General features: G+C 37.8%; 1 protein-coding gene across 9 annotated transcripts in view; it reads right to left on the reverse strand.

Annotated features, from left to right (window-relative positions):
- LOC141915380 (uncharacterized) overlaps positions 1-15,912 on the reverse strand; it is a 200,005-nt gene that overhangs the window by 129,624 nt on the left and 54,469 nt on the right. For all 9 annotated transcript variants that reach the window (XM_074806882.1, XM_074806881.1, XM_074806885.1 and 6 more), the window contains one exon: positions 10,800-10,930. In XM_074806882.1, the coding sequence (XP_074662983.1) occupies positions 10,800-10,930 (131 nt within the window). The remainder of the gene's footprint in view (positions 1-10,799; positions 10,931-15,912) is intronic.

The raw sequence follows: 15,912 nt of genomic DNA on the forward strand, positions 1-15,912 counted from the left end.
GCCGGCAACAATTCATTAATTTGGTTTTGTCACCCGCGACAAATCAATATTTTGGTTTTGTCGCCCACGACAATTCAATATTTTGGGTTTATCGCCCGCGACAATTCATTATTTTGGTTTTATCGCCTGCGACAATTCATTGTTTTGGTTTTGTCGCACGCCACAATTCATTATTTTGGTTTTATCGCCCGCGACAATTTTTTTTTTGTCCCGGTTTTATCGCCTGCGACACTTCAATATTTTGGTTTTATCACCTGCGACAATTCAATACTTTGGTTTTATCGCCAGCGACAATTCATTATTTTGGTTTCATCGCCCGCGACAATTCATTATTTTGGTTTTATCGCCCGCGACAATTCAATATTTTGGTTTTGTCCCACGCGACAATTCAATATTTTGGTTTTATCGCCAGCGACAATTCATTATTTTGGTTTTATCGCCTGCGACAATTCATTATTTTGGTTTTATCGCCCGCAACAATTCATTAGTTTGGTTTTGTCGCCCGCGACAATTCAACATTTTGGTTTTGTCGCCCGCGACAGTACCGCGAGGATCGCATCGCGTCACAAGGTTGACCTACGTCCAGCTTTAAGTTACTGCGGAGCCCCGGAAATAACTTTTTTTTCGGTCAAAAGGCCTTTTGCTTGAAAATTCTTTCGTCAGAACAAAATTTATTTTTTTCGAACCAATAATATTTTGTTCGATTAAACCAATTTGAAAAAAATCGAAAGAACGAAGTTGAAGAAACTTTTTTTCCAAACGAAAGGTTTTTCGAACAGAATCATTTTAATTTGAACAGAATTTTCTTGTCAGAACATTAAGTTATTCGTTCGAACAAGTATATTGTAAAAAGTTTTTTCTCCGAACCGAAAGTATTAAGTATTTCGTTCAATCGAACAGAATCGTTTTCATTCAAACATTCGTTCGAAAAACATTGTTTTCGCTCAACCAAATTTTTTTTTACCGGGACAAAAAGTTTTTCATTCCAACAATAACATAGCTTTTTATTCAAACACATTTTTTTGTCAGAATGAAGAAAATTTTTGGTTCAAACAAAAAGCGTATTGTTCGATCAAACAGAATTGTTTTCATTCGAACAAGATTTTCTTGTCGGAACATTAAGTTTTTTGGTCGAACGGCGTGTTAAGGTCGTTTTGGAAATTTACTCGGTCTGGTACATTTTGGATTTCTGTGTATGTTATTTGTTAGGAAATTAAACAGAAGACAACTCAGGATACTACCATGCGTGACTCCACTAGTTAGATCGACTTATTCCAAGATGAGGTGTTCCGTTGATTTCGGCTACAAGTTTTCGTTCAGAGATAACTGCTGAGCCATTTGAGCGACCTATCATGGATACTGATTCCTAATAGCCTGTTTAGTAATGGTTGATGTTGTGCATTATCAAATGCTTCGTCGAAATCCACCGTTGAACAGGATTCTAAAACTGTGCAGAGAACCCGTTATCGCTGCTTTGCAGCTATATTTTTGAATTTGAATTCGTCAAGTCTGTGATGACTTGCATATTGCGTACAGTGCGCCCTTTTAGATTATATGCTCTGCTGACGACGACGAGGAAAGTGAGTATGTGAATTTGAAATTAATAGGCCCAAGTTGCGGACCGCGGATAACAAGCTAGGGGCCAGGGCTAGGCCTAGGCCAATCCACACTGTATTCTGATTTTTATAGACATGCGGGTTTGAATATAGCCTTATGTCTATTCCAACTTGATTTGAGATCACATCAGGTGACCTAATGTCTATTTCAACTTGACTTGAGAGCATTCCAGGTGGCCTAGCTCAGTAAGTTTTGGAGGGACATACCTGATAGAAACATTGATTTTCAATCCTTTCTTCACTTTAATGTTTAACAATATGTTTCCATGACTACTAACTGAAATTTGGTTTTTAGGCATGGAAACATATTGTTAAACTTTCAAATCATGGAGTCCCTTTTCTCTCATGAACCCCTTTCAATGCAGACTTTATGCAATCTCTGCAATGAAGTGAAAAATGGATTAGAAATCATTTAGGTCCACTGCCAGTGCTTCTATCAGGTATGTACCTCCAAAACTGACTGAGCTAGGCCACCTGGAATGCTTTCAAGTCAAGTTGAAATAGATATTAGCACGGTCAGAGTTGATGGTAGTCAGTAACCTGTATGTGGTTTAGTTTCATGCTTACCACCAACGATTAGGTAACTAAGTTGATGATACATACCCGATTAAAGCCTTTAGGTCAGGACCAGCAGAAAGGAATGGCAGTTAACCCACTAACAAACCGGCTCCGGTTAGGGCCACGCCTACCTACGCTTATGGGCTAGGGTTAAGTGAGGCTATTGATAAACTTTCAACCAGCTAGCAGTTATGTAATGTAACTCACTGGGCAGTATACTATTTTTTCGTTTGGTTTCGAATCCCAATATCAAAGTCTGAAATCCACTGTATAAAGGCATATGGGACCCTACTCCATGATCGCAGCTGTTGCACTCCGTTTACAAACTCCGTAAACATAGCCGTGTCGTTATCCTAAAGTACTGATTGGTAATCCATTTTAAACTGGTTGAAGGATAATCCAAAAGTCTGGAAGCTTACCTCCTTTAGCCTGTTCATAATATTAACATAAGCAGGCTATACTTACGCCGTGATGATGTTAGGCTACCTCCTGTTTTTGAAGGAAAATCATTGAAACCATCATACGTAAGGCCTTCTTACGAGTCTAGGTCTTCATAGCAAAGAATCTTGAGCTGAAGATTCACAAGTCTGACTGGAACTATTTCCTTTTTCAGGTGATCATAGTTATGCCAAGACGAAAGACACCAGCCCAAGTGGCCAGAGATTTCATAAAATGTGGGGCGGACCCCTAAAATGTTTTTGTAGAAAGGTTGACGCTAAAATAGGTAAGACTTTCCGGAACCTGTGCATGATACTATGGCAGCAGTTGACCTAAGTACTGTGCGCATGATGTACAATAGAATTTTTTTAACAATACAACTTTGACAACGATCGTAAATCGTCAACTAAAGAAATTAATTGACACAAATCAGTTCCCCAAACTTTCCCTCTATTTATTTTTCGAAGCTCTACCAAATCCATGCATGTTAGGCTTAAAAACTACCTCGCCCACTGGCTGGGAAATACGGTAATGTATTGTGGTAGTGAATTTCCAAGTTTTAATATGCCAAGTTTTAATAAGGTCGCCTTTGATTCTTTCGTGCCCCAGAACGTTTAGGCAATCTATATTTTCTTGCTCCATTTTATCAATTGTCCCGCTTAGGACTTATCGTCCGTTTGTCCATAGATGGAATCTAGTTATATTGGGAAGTTTTGAAGTCCTAAGTACACAAAGACCCGAAAGAAACATATCTACAGTACTTTATATCTTTTAAGTGAATCATACTGAGTATCTAGTGATGCATATAAAAGTCAGTAAGACTCTCTAGAAAAGATATATTCTTTGCATTTTCTTACTAAATTATATGGAATATTCAGTCGTAAATGACCTCCTCTACAGTAAAGTTTGATTGTTGAAACCTTGCAGAAAACAGGCAAAATCGAACTGTATTGTATTAGATACGCATATGAGCTTGATTCAATCTTTTTCTGCTGTAAGCAGTCTTCTAGTGGCAGTTTTTTGGGAAAATGTCCAGAAGCAATTCTCTTTATCAACTTTAATGCGTGTTCAGTAATCGATATCTAACTCCGCTGATTTATTTTTCAGTACCGATACACGTCGATGAATGTGCATGTTAGCTGTGCCGCTGATGTACCTGCTGGATCAAGTGACGAACACCAATGCCAAAAAATCGTCTCGGTAAGCTGCTGTTTAACTTGAATTATACAGAGCTTTAATTAAGGTCTAATGTAGACAAGCTTCTCCATATATATAAGAGCCCTTGTACAAAACAACTTTTAGGATGTCGATGGTTACCTTGCATTTTTCTAATCATTATGATTGAAAGTTTAGTTCCGTTTGTAGATATTTTCTAGTACTGAAAGACTTGTACGAAAAGTTGAAATTTATAAAAGTCCCCTAGTACAGAAAGACCCCTTAGACAAGATATGTTCTATGCATTTTCTTACTAAATGATATAGGATATTTAGTGTATGACCTCTTCTACAGTAAAGATAGATTCTTGAAACCAATCAATACCTTGCACTTTACTAATCATTATGACAGTGTTTAGTTCTGTTAGTGGATACGGCCTAGTACAGAAAGACTCATTTGAACAAATTAATACTTTTTTATCATGACAACTGAGACTGAGTACCCACTTGTGCAGAAAATCCTGTTAGAAAAATGTCTACTGATCTCATTTTTTTTCCAGTAAATGTGTCCATTGACTGAGTGTTTTGATGACATATACAAATGACCCTAAGTACACAAAGTCTCACTCAAATGCACTGAGAATCTTCAGACCTTTCACAAACCAAAACGAAATTGGTAAGGTATCTTCTATGTGGTTGTGATAGTGATAATGATATTTTAAGGAACTAGGGGTCCAGGGACACCATGCCCACTTGGGAAGTGGTTTCAAATGCTCAACAATCTAACAATTTCAATATTCAATGCCCCCCTGGTGACCATATACAAAAACCAATGACCTTGAAACTCACCACAATCATAGAATATGTCAGCAGCTATGATTTTGAAATTGATTGTGATAACAATATATGCTTCGTATAGACTACAACATGAGCTACAACTTTGCAATTGATTGTGGTAACAAAATATGTGTAGGTACAAATATAATATAGAAATACCAAATTATTGTATTATTCAACGCCCCCTGTTGACCATATGCAAAACCCAATGACCTTGAAACTCACCACAATCATAGAACATGTCATGAACTACAACTTTGCAATTGATCATGGTAACAAAATATCCCTTGGAACCAATCTAATAAGGAAATACCAAGTTCTACTATTCAACGCCCCCTGTGTCACGAGTAATGTGACCGGATGCCTCAATACAAAAAAATACGGAAGCCGGATTTCAAAAACGAATATAAATTTATCACACTATGTACATCAGATTCATAATTCGTACAACGAAGAATAAGAATACTCGGCACTGGCTACCGACGAACGACGAACGATGATGAATTAGACACTCGGCACTGGCAACCGACGAACGACGAACGATGATGAATTAGACACTCGGCACTTGCAACTGACGAACGACGAACGGAACGACGAACGATGAATTAGACACTCGGCACTGGCAGCCGACGAACGACGAACGATGAATTAGACACTCGGCACTGGCAGCCGACGACGAACAAGATATTCGGCACTGGCAGCTGACGAACAAAACACGCGGCGCTGGCAGCCGACGATTACGATATCGGTTGAGTACCCACCATTACGGGTCGATACCGGACCGGCACTTGCCGCCGGAAACTAGTATACCATCGTACACTAAACACTATAAAATATAAGCCCACGACGCGACCACAGGGCGAAATGCCTTTAACAAATCGAACCAAGCAAATATATAATACCCATTATTGTAACGGGTCAAAGAATATGAAAGACATCGGCAGAGTGAAGGATATAAACTACCCTACCGAGTTACACGAAACGCATTCGGTCGTGACAGCCTGGTGACCATATAGAATAACTTATGTCCTTGAAACTCACCACAATCATAGACGATGTCATGAGCTACAACTTTGTAATTGATTGTGGTAACAAAATATGCGTAGGTACAATACAGTAATACTATAATAGGCCTATAGAAATACTAAGTTATTGTATTATTCAATGCCCCCTGGTGGCCGTATACAAAAAGCAATGACCTTGAAACTGACCAAATTCATAGAAAACGTTATGAGCTGCAACTTTAAAATACAATGTGGTGACGCTTAGGTATCAATATAATGTGGAAAAACTTTTTCCCACCTACGAATGAGTACTGATGACGCCAAGATGGCTGCAAATTGCGCCATAATTGGCTGATAAAAAATACATGTCTCAGGTATAAAACATCCCTTTCCAAAGAATACCCATCACAAATTGCAATGAGAAATGGCAAACCAGTAGGAAGCTACAGGACTCAGAATTTGGGTCAAAATTTACATTTTTGGCCACTAAAAAGGTCATAGGACGGCCATCTTTAGTCCGATCGACCCAATTTTTCTTATGTTGATGGGCCCTTGGGGGATTCAAATATATACGCACAATCAAGGTAATTGATAAAAGCGTCTTCAAAATTCCTCGAAAACTTCAAAAATGTGTAAAGTGCTGATTTTGGCGAAACAACAATGGCTGCCAGTAGGCCATCTTGAATCTGACAGGGCCAGTTTTTGGCCTGAAGATGTGTCTAGGGTAGATACATGTATAAACCAAATATCAAGACATTACCTAGAAGTGTCTTCAAAACTTCCCAAAATAACTGCATTCCGTCTACGGACGGACGACGGACGAAAAGTGAACGCAAAAGCCCGCTGGGACTAAAGTCCCAAGTGAGCTAAAAATATATGTCTTTAGTTTTATTACTTGCCCTTCAGGTAGTTTATTCAACAGATGTACAAATGAATTTTTAAATGGAAATCTTGTGGGAAGTAACACTTGTAAGATTTATTGCAGGATCACCAGTCAAAGCAGAAAATTTACCGTCAAAAAGGAAGAAAGAGTTTTTTTATCCAAGACCATCAAAATATCTGAATACAGGAAACTACCCAGATAATGTCAGAAATACAGTGATAAATTACTGCATTACTTCGAACAAAGAGCCATCCGTTTCCAAAAACTGATCTTAAGACTGCAATATATGATCATGACTATCTACCAGTTGCTTATAGTCAGTATTGGGTCCACCATACTAACAAGGTAGACTTATGAACTAGGGGTCCAGGGACACCATGCCCACTTGGGAAGTGGTTTCAAATGCTCAACAATCTAACAATTTCAATATTCAACGCCCCCTGGTGACCATTTACAAAAACCAATGACCTTGAAACTCACCACAATCATAGAACATGTCAGCAGCTACGATTTTGTAATTGATTGTGATAACAAAATATGCCTCGTTACCAATTTAATATGGAAATACTAAGTCATTTTACTATTCAACGCCCCCTGGTGACCATATTCAAAACCCAATGACCTCGAAACTCACCACAATCATATAACATGTCATGGACTACAACTTTGCAATTGATAATGGTAACAAAATATGCCTAGGTACCAATATAATAAGGAAATACTAAGTTATTCTACTATTCAACGCCCCCTGGTGACCATATAGAAAAACTAATGTCCTTAAAACTCGCAACAATCATAGATGATGTCATGAGCTACAACTTTCCAATTGATTGTGGTTACAAAATATGCATAGGTACGAATATAATAAAGAAATGCTAAGATATTGTATTATTCAACGCCCCCTGGTGGCCATATACAAAATCCAATTACCTTGAAACTCACCACAATCATAGAACACGTTATGAGCTACAACTTTCTAATTGATTGTGGTAGCAAAATACGCTTAGGTATCAATATAATGTGGAAAAACTTTTTCCCACTTACGAATGAGTACTGGTGACACAAAGATGGCCGCCAATTGCGTCATAATTGGCTGATGAAAAATACCTGTCTCAGGTATAAAACATCCCTTTCCATAGAATACCAATCACAAATTGCAATGAGAAATGGCAAACCAGTAGGAAGCTACAGGACTCAGAATTCGGGCCAAAATTAACATTTTTGGGCACTAAAAAGGTCATAGGACGGCCATCTTGAGTCCGACCAACCCAATTTTTGTTATGTTGATGGGCCCTGGGGGGATTCACATATATCCGAAAGACCAAGGTAATTGATCAAAGCGTCTTCAAAATTTCCCTCAAAAAGTTCAAAAATGTATAAAAAGTGCTGATTTTGGCGAACAACAATGGCTGCTAGTCGGCCATCTTTATTCTGACAGGGCCAGTTTTTGGGCTGAAGATGTTTCTAGGGTAGATACATGTGTAACCCAAATATCAAGACATTACCTTGAAGCGTCTTCAAAACTTCCCAAAATAACTGGATTCCGTCTACGGACGGACGGATGCTACGACGGACGAACGACGGACGAAAAGTGAACGCAATAGCCCGCTGGGACTAAAGTCTCAAGTGGGATAAAAATAGGCATTTTCCTCGTAAAAATTTAATTACTTGCAATAGGGAAGGGGCATCATTTAGCCTCATACCTTGGAGGAACATGAAATAACTATAATAATTTGAAAACTCATTGAGGCATTCGTCTTTTATCAACAGCTATCTGAAGTGGAAGCACAGAGACTTGAAAAAAAAAAACAAAAGGGCAAAGCGACTGTAAACTGTGGCACTCAGAACGATCATGGCGTCTAACGGCTTCAAATTTTGGTGAAATCGTGAAAGCTACTCACAGGAAAAACAAACTAAAATTTGCAGAAAGATTGATAAATCCAACGCCATTTAATTCTCCAGCCATTATTCATGGGAAGATATATGAAGCCAAAGCGATAAGAAAGTTTGAAAAGTTGAAAAACATTAATGTCGTTCCTGCTGGACTTTTTGTTCAACCAGATATTACGTTTTTAGAAGCCAGCCCCGATGGGCTTATTGGGGAGGATACTATTATTGAAGTAAAGTGTCCTTTTGTTGCCAGAAACTCGAAAATAGTAGCCAGAGAAAGGGTATTCAAGTTTCTAGAAAAAATCGAATTTGGTATGAGGTTAAAGGGAAACCACAATTACTACCATCAGGTCCAGGGCCAACTTTATCTTTCAAAGCAAAAAACTTTTTGGTGGTTTCCCTCTTTTTTTGTGATGAGAAATTGAAAAAAAACAAGCTTTCCAAATTGTCCAGATCCGTTGAGGAATTGATGGGGGGGGGTTGGAAGGTTTGCTGTGTCTGGCAGTATGTTTCGGCTCACAATAGTATTTTAGCATGCGACGGTACTTCGGCAAAGAATTTCGTTATATGCTGCCATCTGGTATTGCCAATATAAACTAGTGTGTAAAAATAACCAGTTCGTGCTGCCATCTAGAATTGAAACAAGGCTGTTGAGGAAATCATGCTGGGAACCCCCACTTTGAGTTTAGTGCCTATGTTGAAGTTTAGCTGCAATTTCAGTAATTAACAGAAATTTATTTCAAAAGTCCCGCTTTTTTTCATAATCCCTAGTTCCCATCCCTGGTATAACTCGCGTAGATGGAAAGCGTTTACCAAAATTAATTGGCATGTAAGAAATTACTTCACTTTTCTCCAGCCATATATTCAATTCTTTGAATTGGTGATGCATGAAATTAATCCACAAAACAAAAATCCTACTGACTGTCATTTTATTGATTCAGAAGAAAATTTCGAGTTCTTCCTCATCTTTACAAAGCCTAAGTTAAATCAATGTAAGAAAAAACTGATCTCTGGGAGGCAAGACTGATCTTACACTTATATTATGAGCAGCAGGACCAAGTATAGTAAACATTAAGTTAAAATGTTTAATTCATCAAAGCCAGTATAACAATTAATGATATTTGGATCATTTTCATAATCATCTACACTCATACGACACATTTAATTGGTTGACAAATTGCATGTGACACTCGCATCATTTGTGTTTGGAGAGTCCTTTATTTCAAGTTCTGCGGAAGTCTCAGGTGCATCAGGTCCAGTCACCACTTCAACCTCTAAGGCTGGGTTTTCTTGAATGTCTGGAAATTCGATTTTCCTTCTCTTTTTAAGTCGTTCATCTCTCTGACTTGCTAGATGGTAACTTTTTCTTACTTAATACAAACAGTGACGGAACTGCATCATCTTTCAGTCATTTTATCTCGCCTCAAATCAAAATAAATGGGCAATTATGTGGTTTTTATTAAAATAATTGCTTGTTGTCATATAAAGATAGTAATCATTGGCAGTTATGTAAAATAGTGTGATTTTTAAAGATTTACACTCTATTTCCTCCTTATAATATATAAGTGAACTCTTATGAAATTATTGAACCATTAATGATCTAAATATACACAAGATTTGAAATCAGATTATTTAGAGTATTCTTACCTATAAGACCTGAAGGTCGAAAATCTGTCTCTAAAAAGTGCTTATGGCAGAAGGTCGAAAATCTGTCTCTAAAAAGTGCTTATGGCAGACAATTGATGACTTTCTTGGTGTCCATAATTTCTTGGTCTTGAACTGATCTACCCTCTTAATGGCTACGATCCATTTATTCAGCAATACAGGATTGTCATGTGGAAATCTATGGCCACCAGTTCCGTTACAAAGCGGTACAGCACAGTAGTTTGGCATCTGAACTCTCTTAAGGTCAGAAATAGATCTAATCGCGTATAATTCATGAGTAAATCTAGAAAATGTTCCGCTCTTAAATACCAGGAAGTAAACAGGAAGTGGATTCAACCACTCATAAGACAGTGGCGCCATCTGTTGATTAAGTAATGTTACTTCCCCATTGAATTAGATAGAACAAGGCATCTACGTCCCCCGCGACCCCTGAAGACCCTGATCTTTCTTATCCAAAAATCATTAATATCATCATGTCATTAATAGTGAGTAAAATGTTACCCAGAAAATCAAAATGTCCTTTACTATAGTGGCGATTTAAAATGAGCAACACAGATAATTTCTTTGTATTATCTATGGACCTAGCACCAGGGCCCAGTTTCACAAAAAGGATTAAGGCCTAAATCGATTTGAGATAAACTGAATTAATGAAGATATTAAATCAATTTGGGAGATAAATCTTTTTGTGAAACTGGGCCAAGGGTAATAGTTAGAAATGTTGTGGAGTGGTTGAAATCATGTAATGAACAAATACCCTTTTTTAGTGGTTTCCTTGAAAGTGTTGATCATGAATTTCCAGCGACGACCATGGCCTTTTGATGTTGCGACTTTTGAAAATAGACGTTCCCAATTCAGGATTCTTCTTTCTCGAGCCATTCTTTTCATCTGTGAAAAATAACCAGTAACTAAGTGATTAATAAAGGCCAATGGTATGAGCAGTTGATAACTGGGTGGTAAGCAGTTGAGATGGGCCGTCCTACTAAAGCATATTCTATTCACGATGTTTACAGTGTGCGCAGTTGGCTAACAAGAGTTTCTATTTAATATCTTGCATATAATGCCCCTTAGGTGCTTTGCTTGGTAAATCATGTATTTATGCTCGCTTTTGTTTTTTGTAACTAATGAATGTGTATGGAATGATTCCATAAATTCTGCATTATTGTATTCTGTATACTGTATTTGATATATTTCTATGGTTGTTATTTCATGGTTTCTGGTCATGGTAATTCTATAGGCTGAGAATTTGTATAGTTTTGTATAGTTCAGTAGATATATCAGATATTGAGATTTTTGGTCACTTGTTATATGGATTTAGACCTGTGGGGTTGTGCTGCTGTGTTTGAGTAAAGAGTGAAGATTTAAATTGAACGTTTAGACAGCCAAATGTTACGGTAAATTGATAATATAAAGATATTCGACGATAATTATATGAATTTATTTATGGTAATTTTGTATTGGTTTGTAGTTAATCGTGCATCCGTGTTTGTGACGTCGAAAATAAATGACTGTAATGATTTTTGCCACGGAACATGAATCTTCGTATTGGTTGATCTTCACATTTTATTAACGTAACAATGGCAACAGCAGCAACAGGCCAACAATATGTTAGGCCAAAAGAAACAAGGAACAGGTCGCTGACCGAACAAGGTGTCGAATACCAGAAGGAGAATAAACTGATAGATAGAAAAAATCTCCTGAAGAAGCTGAACAACCTGTCTGGAACTCTTCTGTCAGTTATTGAGCACGGTGACTATGATGTTGTCCAGAATTCATACAAAGACTGAATCAATGCGTACGAGAATTTCTTGCAAATTTCTGATGAGTACTGTCTTTTACTCAGTTCTAAAGAAAAAGAGAATTTGTCGGTTGAAAGTAATGAGATGAATACATACTTCAACCAAGTAAAAATGGCAGCTGAAAATACTTTGTCGGTACTCGCAAGATCGAAACAGACCTGCTGGATCCAGGAAGTCTGTAAGATCAAAAGCTAGTTCAGTACGCTCTGATTTGAGTAAGGGTAGCTCCGTAATATCTGCTCGTTTGAAAGAGAAAAGCAGAGCTTAATGTCTTGCTTAATAGTATGAAAAAAAACAGACTCTTGAGCTTGAGAAATTGCGATTGAAACAACAAGAAGAGTTTTTAGATTTGAATACGCAGCTGGAAGTAAGTGAAGCGAACGGTAACGTGATTGAAATATTTTTAGATAAGGAATCGAATACGTCAATGATTGATGATAAATTGTTCGTTCCTGAACCATTTCCGAAAGTGAAATAGCTGAAAATGATGGGTGTTACAGATCTTTGAATCCACGTGCTACTGCGTTCATGCCGCATCAACCATCTTATGCCGGAAGCATTGTTAATGCAGAACCAAGAGGTCTAGATTCGATTGTGAAACATATCAAGAAGCCGTTTGTTGAAATAAAGAAATTCGACGGAAATCCTCTTGAATATCGGCGTTTCATCCGTCAGTTCAATTCTAGAATCGCTGAAAATACGGACGACGATGAACGGCTAAACTTTCTCGAAGAATTGTAATAGGGCTTAGCTATATAGGTTCAACACGAGGATATCAAGCTGTTCTTAGAGAGATTGAAGAACGATACGGTGACTCAGCGATCATTGCAAACGCTTTGTTAAAGAAAGCTATAAACTGGCCTATGATTAAGTCAGACAACAGTAAAGGCTTGGACGAATTCTCGATTTTCTGTTGAAAGTAGAGAATGCAGTGAAAGATATAGATGCATTGAAACTTCTTGAGTACCCTGACAATCTAAGGAAGTTGGTGGGTAAATTACCATGGTCGCTTCAAGATAGATGGAGAACTATAGTACAGACAGCGCGCTCTGCTGGTAATGCTATAAATCTGAACACCCTGGTGAGTTTTGTACGGAAGGAGTCAAAAAAGGTGAACGACCCCATTTTTGGCAAAGATATGATGGCTGCTGCTTTAGATCAGAAGAAAGACAAAAAGTCTCTGCGAATATCGCAAGGTTGCCGAAATACTGTTGCTGCTCAGACAGGGAGCATTTCTTATACGAATCAACAAAACTCATCTAATCTCGCATTGAAGAAACCATGTGTATACTGTACTGGCAATCATGTGTTGAATAATTGTCAAGACCTGTCTAATGTTGCCTGTGAAGAAAAAATATCTTTTCTTAAAAGAAAAGGCCTCTGTTGGGGTTGTCTCTGATCGGGACATCAGAAGAGAAATTGCAGATTGAAGATGAACTGCGATATATGTAAACGGTCACATCCGAGTGTACTGCACAAGCGGTATATTTCATCCCATGCAACGATAAAATAAAGGTCCAATGGCCCTGTGGCTCACCATTAAATCAATGAGTGCATATATTGTCAAAAATATTATACTGAATATAAATTTATTTGGATTGAAGATGTTTGAGGCTGACAATATATGCGCCTGCGGATGTGTGAGAGTGCTGTGTATACTATCATTGCAGAGTCACTGCGCTACATATATAGACTCACTCAGGTGATTACTAACACACACAGCCATATACTGTAACCTATATTCGGCTGATTGTTGACTCACGTATATACAAATGTACTAGCGACGCAGTATTAGATTGACCGCAATTTCACAAGTCAGAATACATCCATTCACAAAATGTCAAAAAAATACAAATATATACAGACTTTTTTTCTAGAAATCAAAACAAATACCCGCTATGATTTTTTTCTAAAATATACAAATAAATACCGACTACGAGCCCTGCCATTGGTATTGTCATACTTGCTAGTTCAGATACTGAATTAAATAGCCTACTTGCTACTAAGCATTTGTTTTGGGTTTCACATTAGGCTTTCCCAATGGGCTTTCCCAATTACATCAGAAACGCCGTAATTCCCGGAATTTCCCGTATATCCCACAAACAGCCAATCACATTCATTGTAGCTCAGGTTACAAGGTCAACTCAAATAAATAGGTTTTAGCAGGGTTTGTGCATGTTTTTCAAGAATAAGTCCTCTAAAAATAACTCAATCACTATGAAATTTTTGTGTGCTTGATAACTCATTAAGCCAAACCATGACACCAAAAATCAACACTATTGGTTCAATAGCTGTAAAGTGGCGATAACGGGTTTTTTGCACAGCGTTGTTCGTATTCTTGATCTTGTCTGGATACTGTGTCGACACGTGTATGCTGACAAATCCGCGCCATGCTATTGCAAACCAGGGAATTTAGAATCCTGTTCAATGGTCAAGACAGGCTTTTAAAAGGAAAGGTCTACTAACAGTCAATTAAGCCTACTTGAAACTATGGGTGACAGGACCAGATGGCCTTATTTGACTCCGGAAAATCGAAATGTTAGGTCTTAATTAGTCTTTATGAATTTCGAAAAAGCATTTGATAAGGTACAACATCAGCGATTACTAAACAAGCTGTTAGGAAAAGGTATCAATGATGGGTTGCTAAAATGGCACAGCAGTTTTCTCCGAACGAAAGCAGATGGCCAAAATGAAGGGAATTGTCTAATCTTGGAAATAAGTAGGTCTAACTAGTGGAGTCATGCAAGGTAGTATCCAAAGTAATCTTCTCTCCACAAGTTTTACAGTAACAAGCGTGTAATGTATAATATGGTGCTGGATTGACAAAAACCGATTAATTTTACTTGATTTTGCGTTACACTTGTGCTTTCTCATTTCAATTGTCAATATGATATTGTACGTTTGTTATACCGGCATGAGACGTGCAGATTATAATTGTCAACTCCTTACACTACTAATACTTAACTTGACACTAGTAAGTACAAAAAAATAAGTGTGAGGCTCTTCGAAACATTCACGCAAGGAAAATTAACCGGGTAACATCTTCAAAATGGTGGGCTTCCTTCTCTTTGTTGCCGGTTCGTTATTAATTAGGTTCATCACTTATATCAGATAAAATGACGTCTAAATCCATTAAATCATCGCAATCCTGTTCGGTAGCAGCCATGTACACGATGCGACTGGTTGGCGGTGAGAGGTCGTTGTTAACAAATATTTTTTTCTAATTCATTTTTCATTTTGACCAAACAAATAACGCAGAATCATCGATTTACAAATAAATTAACTTAGTCAGGTTACTTCCAAAAAATGAGTCAACGCCTGCAAGCAATCGTTGTTATTTTTACAGCAGTGTGTGCTGTATCTTTATAAGACACGCGAGAGAGTATATACAATAAATCAATAGTAATAGGTTACCCCGGTGACAGCCAGCTGATAGATGTACTGTGTTGAGTGCAAGCGGAAGCCACGTGTATGCCAGCAGTCTGTGTTAACACAGGAATATTGATTGGATGCCTGGCGCATATATCAACTAGCAAAACGCGCGGCATGCGCTAAAGGACTCCTATTTTAGTTTCCGATAATAAAATCAACATGTTAAAATTTCTTTTGCGACATATTTCTGAAGAAACAACAACGCTTGAGTTTTTCGAAAAACGTAATGAAAATAGACTATATCGTATTTTAGAACACCTACTCGTAACACCGTAATTTGTGCTGTCAATCCGTAACGATTACGGGAAAATCGTAACAGTTGGCAGGTCTGATCATTGTGTATTCTAATAAGTGCTGTTTCGACACTGTGAAAAGCAATCAAGCAATTATTTCTAAAATAATAAGTTAACTGAGAACCCGTTCCAAGACTTTGGATAGAAATGATAAGTTTGACACAGGTCGGTAATTTTGAAAAACATTGGTGTCCAAAGATTGCTTTTTGAGTAATGGCCTCAAATAGCAAGTTCAAACTGTGATGGAACTATACCGTATTCAAGAGAAAAATTGACGATTTTAGAGACCAGAGTAATGGAAGACATTTCTGTAAAAGTGTAGATGAAAGCGGGTCCACCTCACAAT

This window comes from Tubulanus polymorphus, chromosome 1 (assembly GCF_964204645.1).
Source record: "Tubulanus polymorphus chromosome 1, tnTubPoly1.2, whole genome shotgun sequence".
NCBI classification, from domain to species: domain Eukaryota; kingdom Metazoa; phylum Nemertea; class Palaeonemertea; order Tubulaniformes; family Tubulanidae; genus Tubulanus; species Tubulanus polymorphus.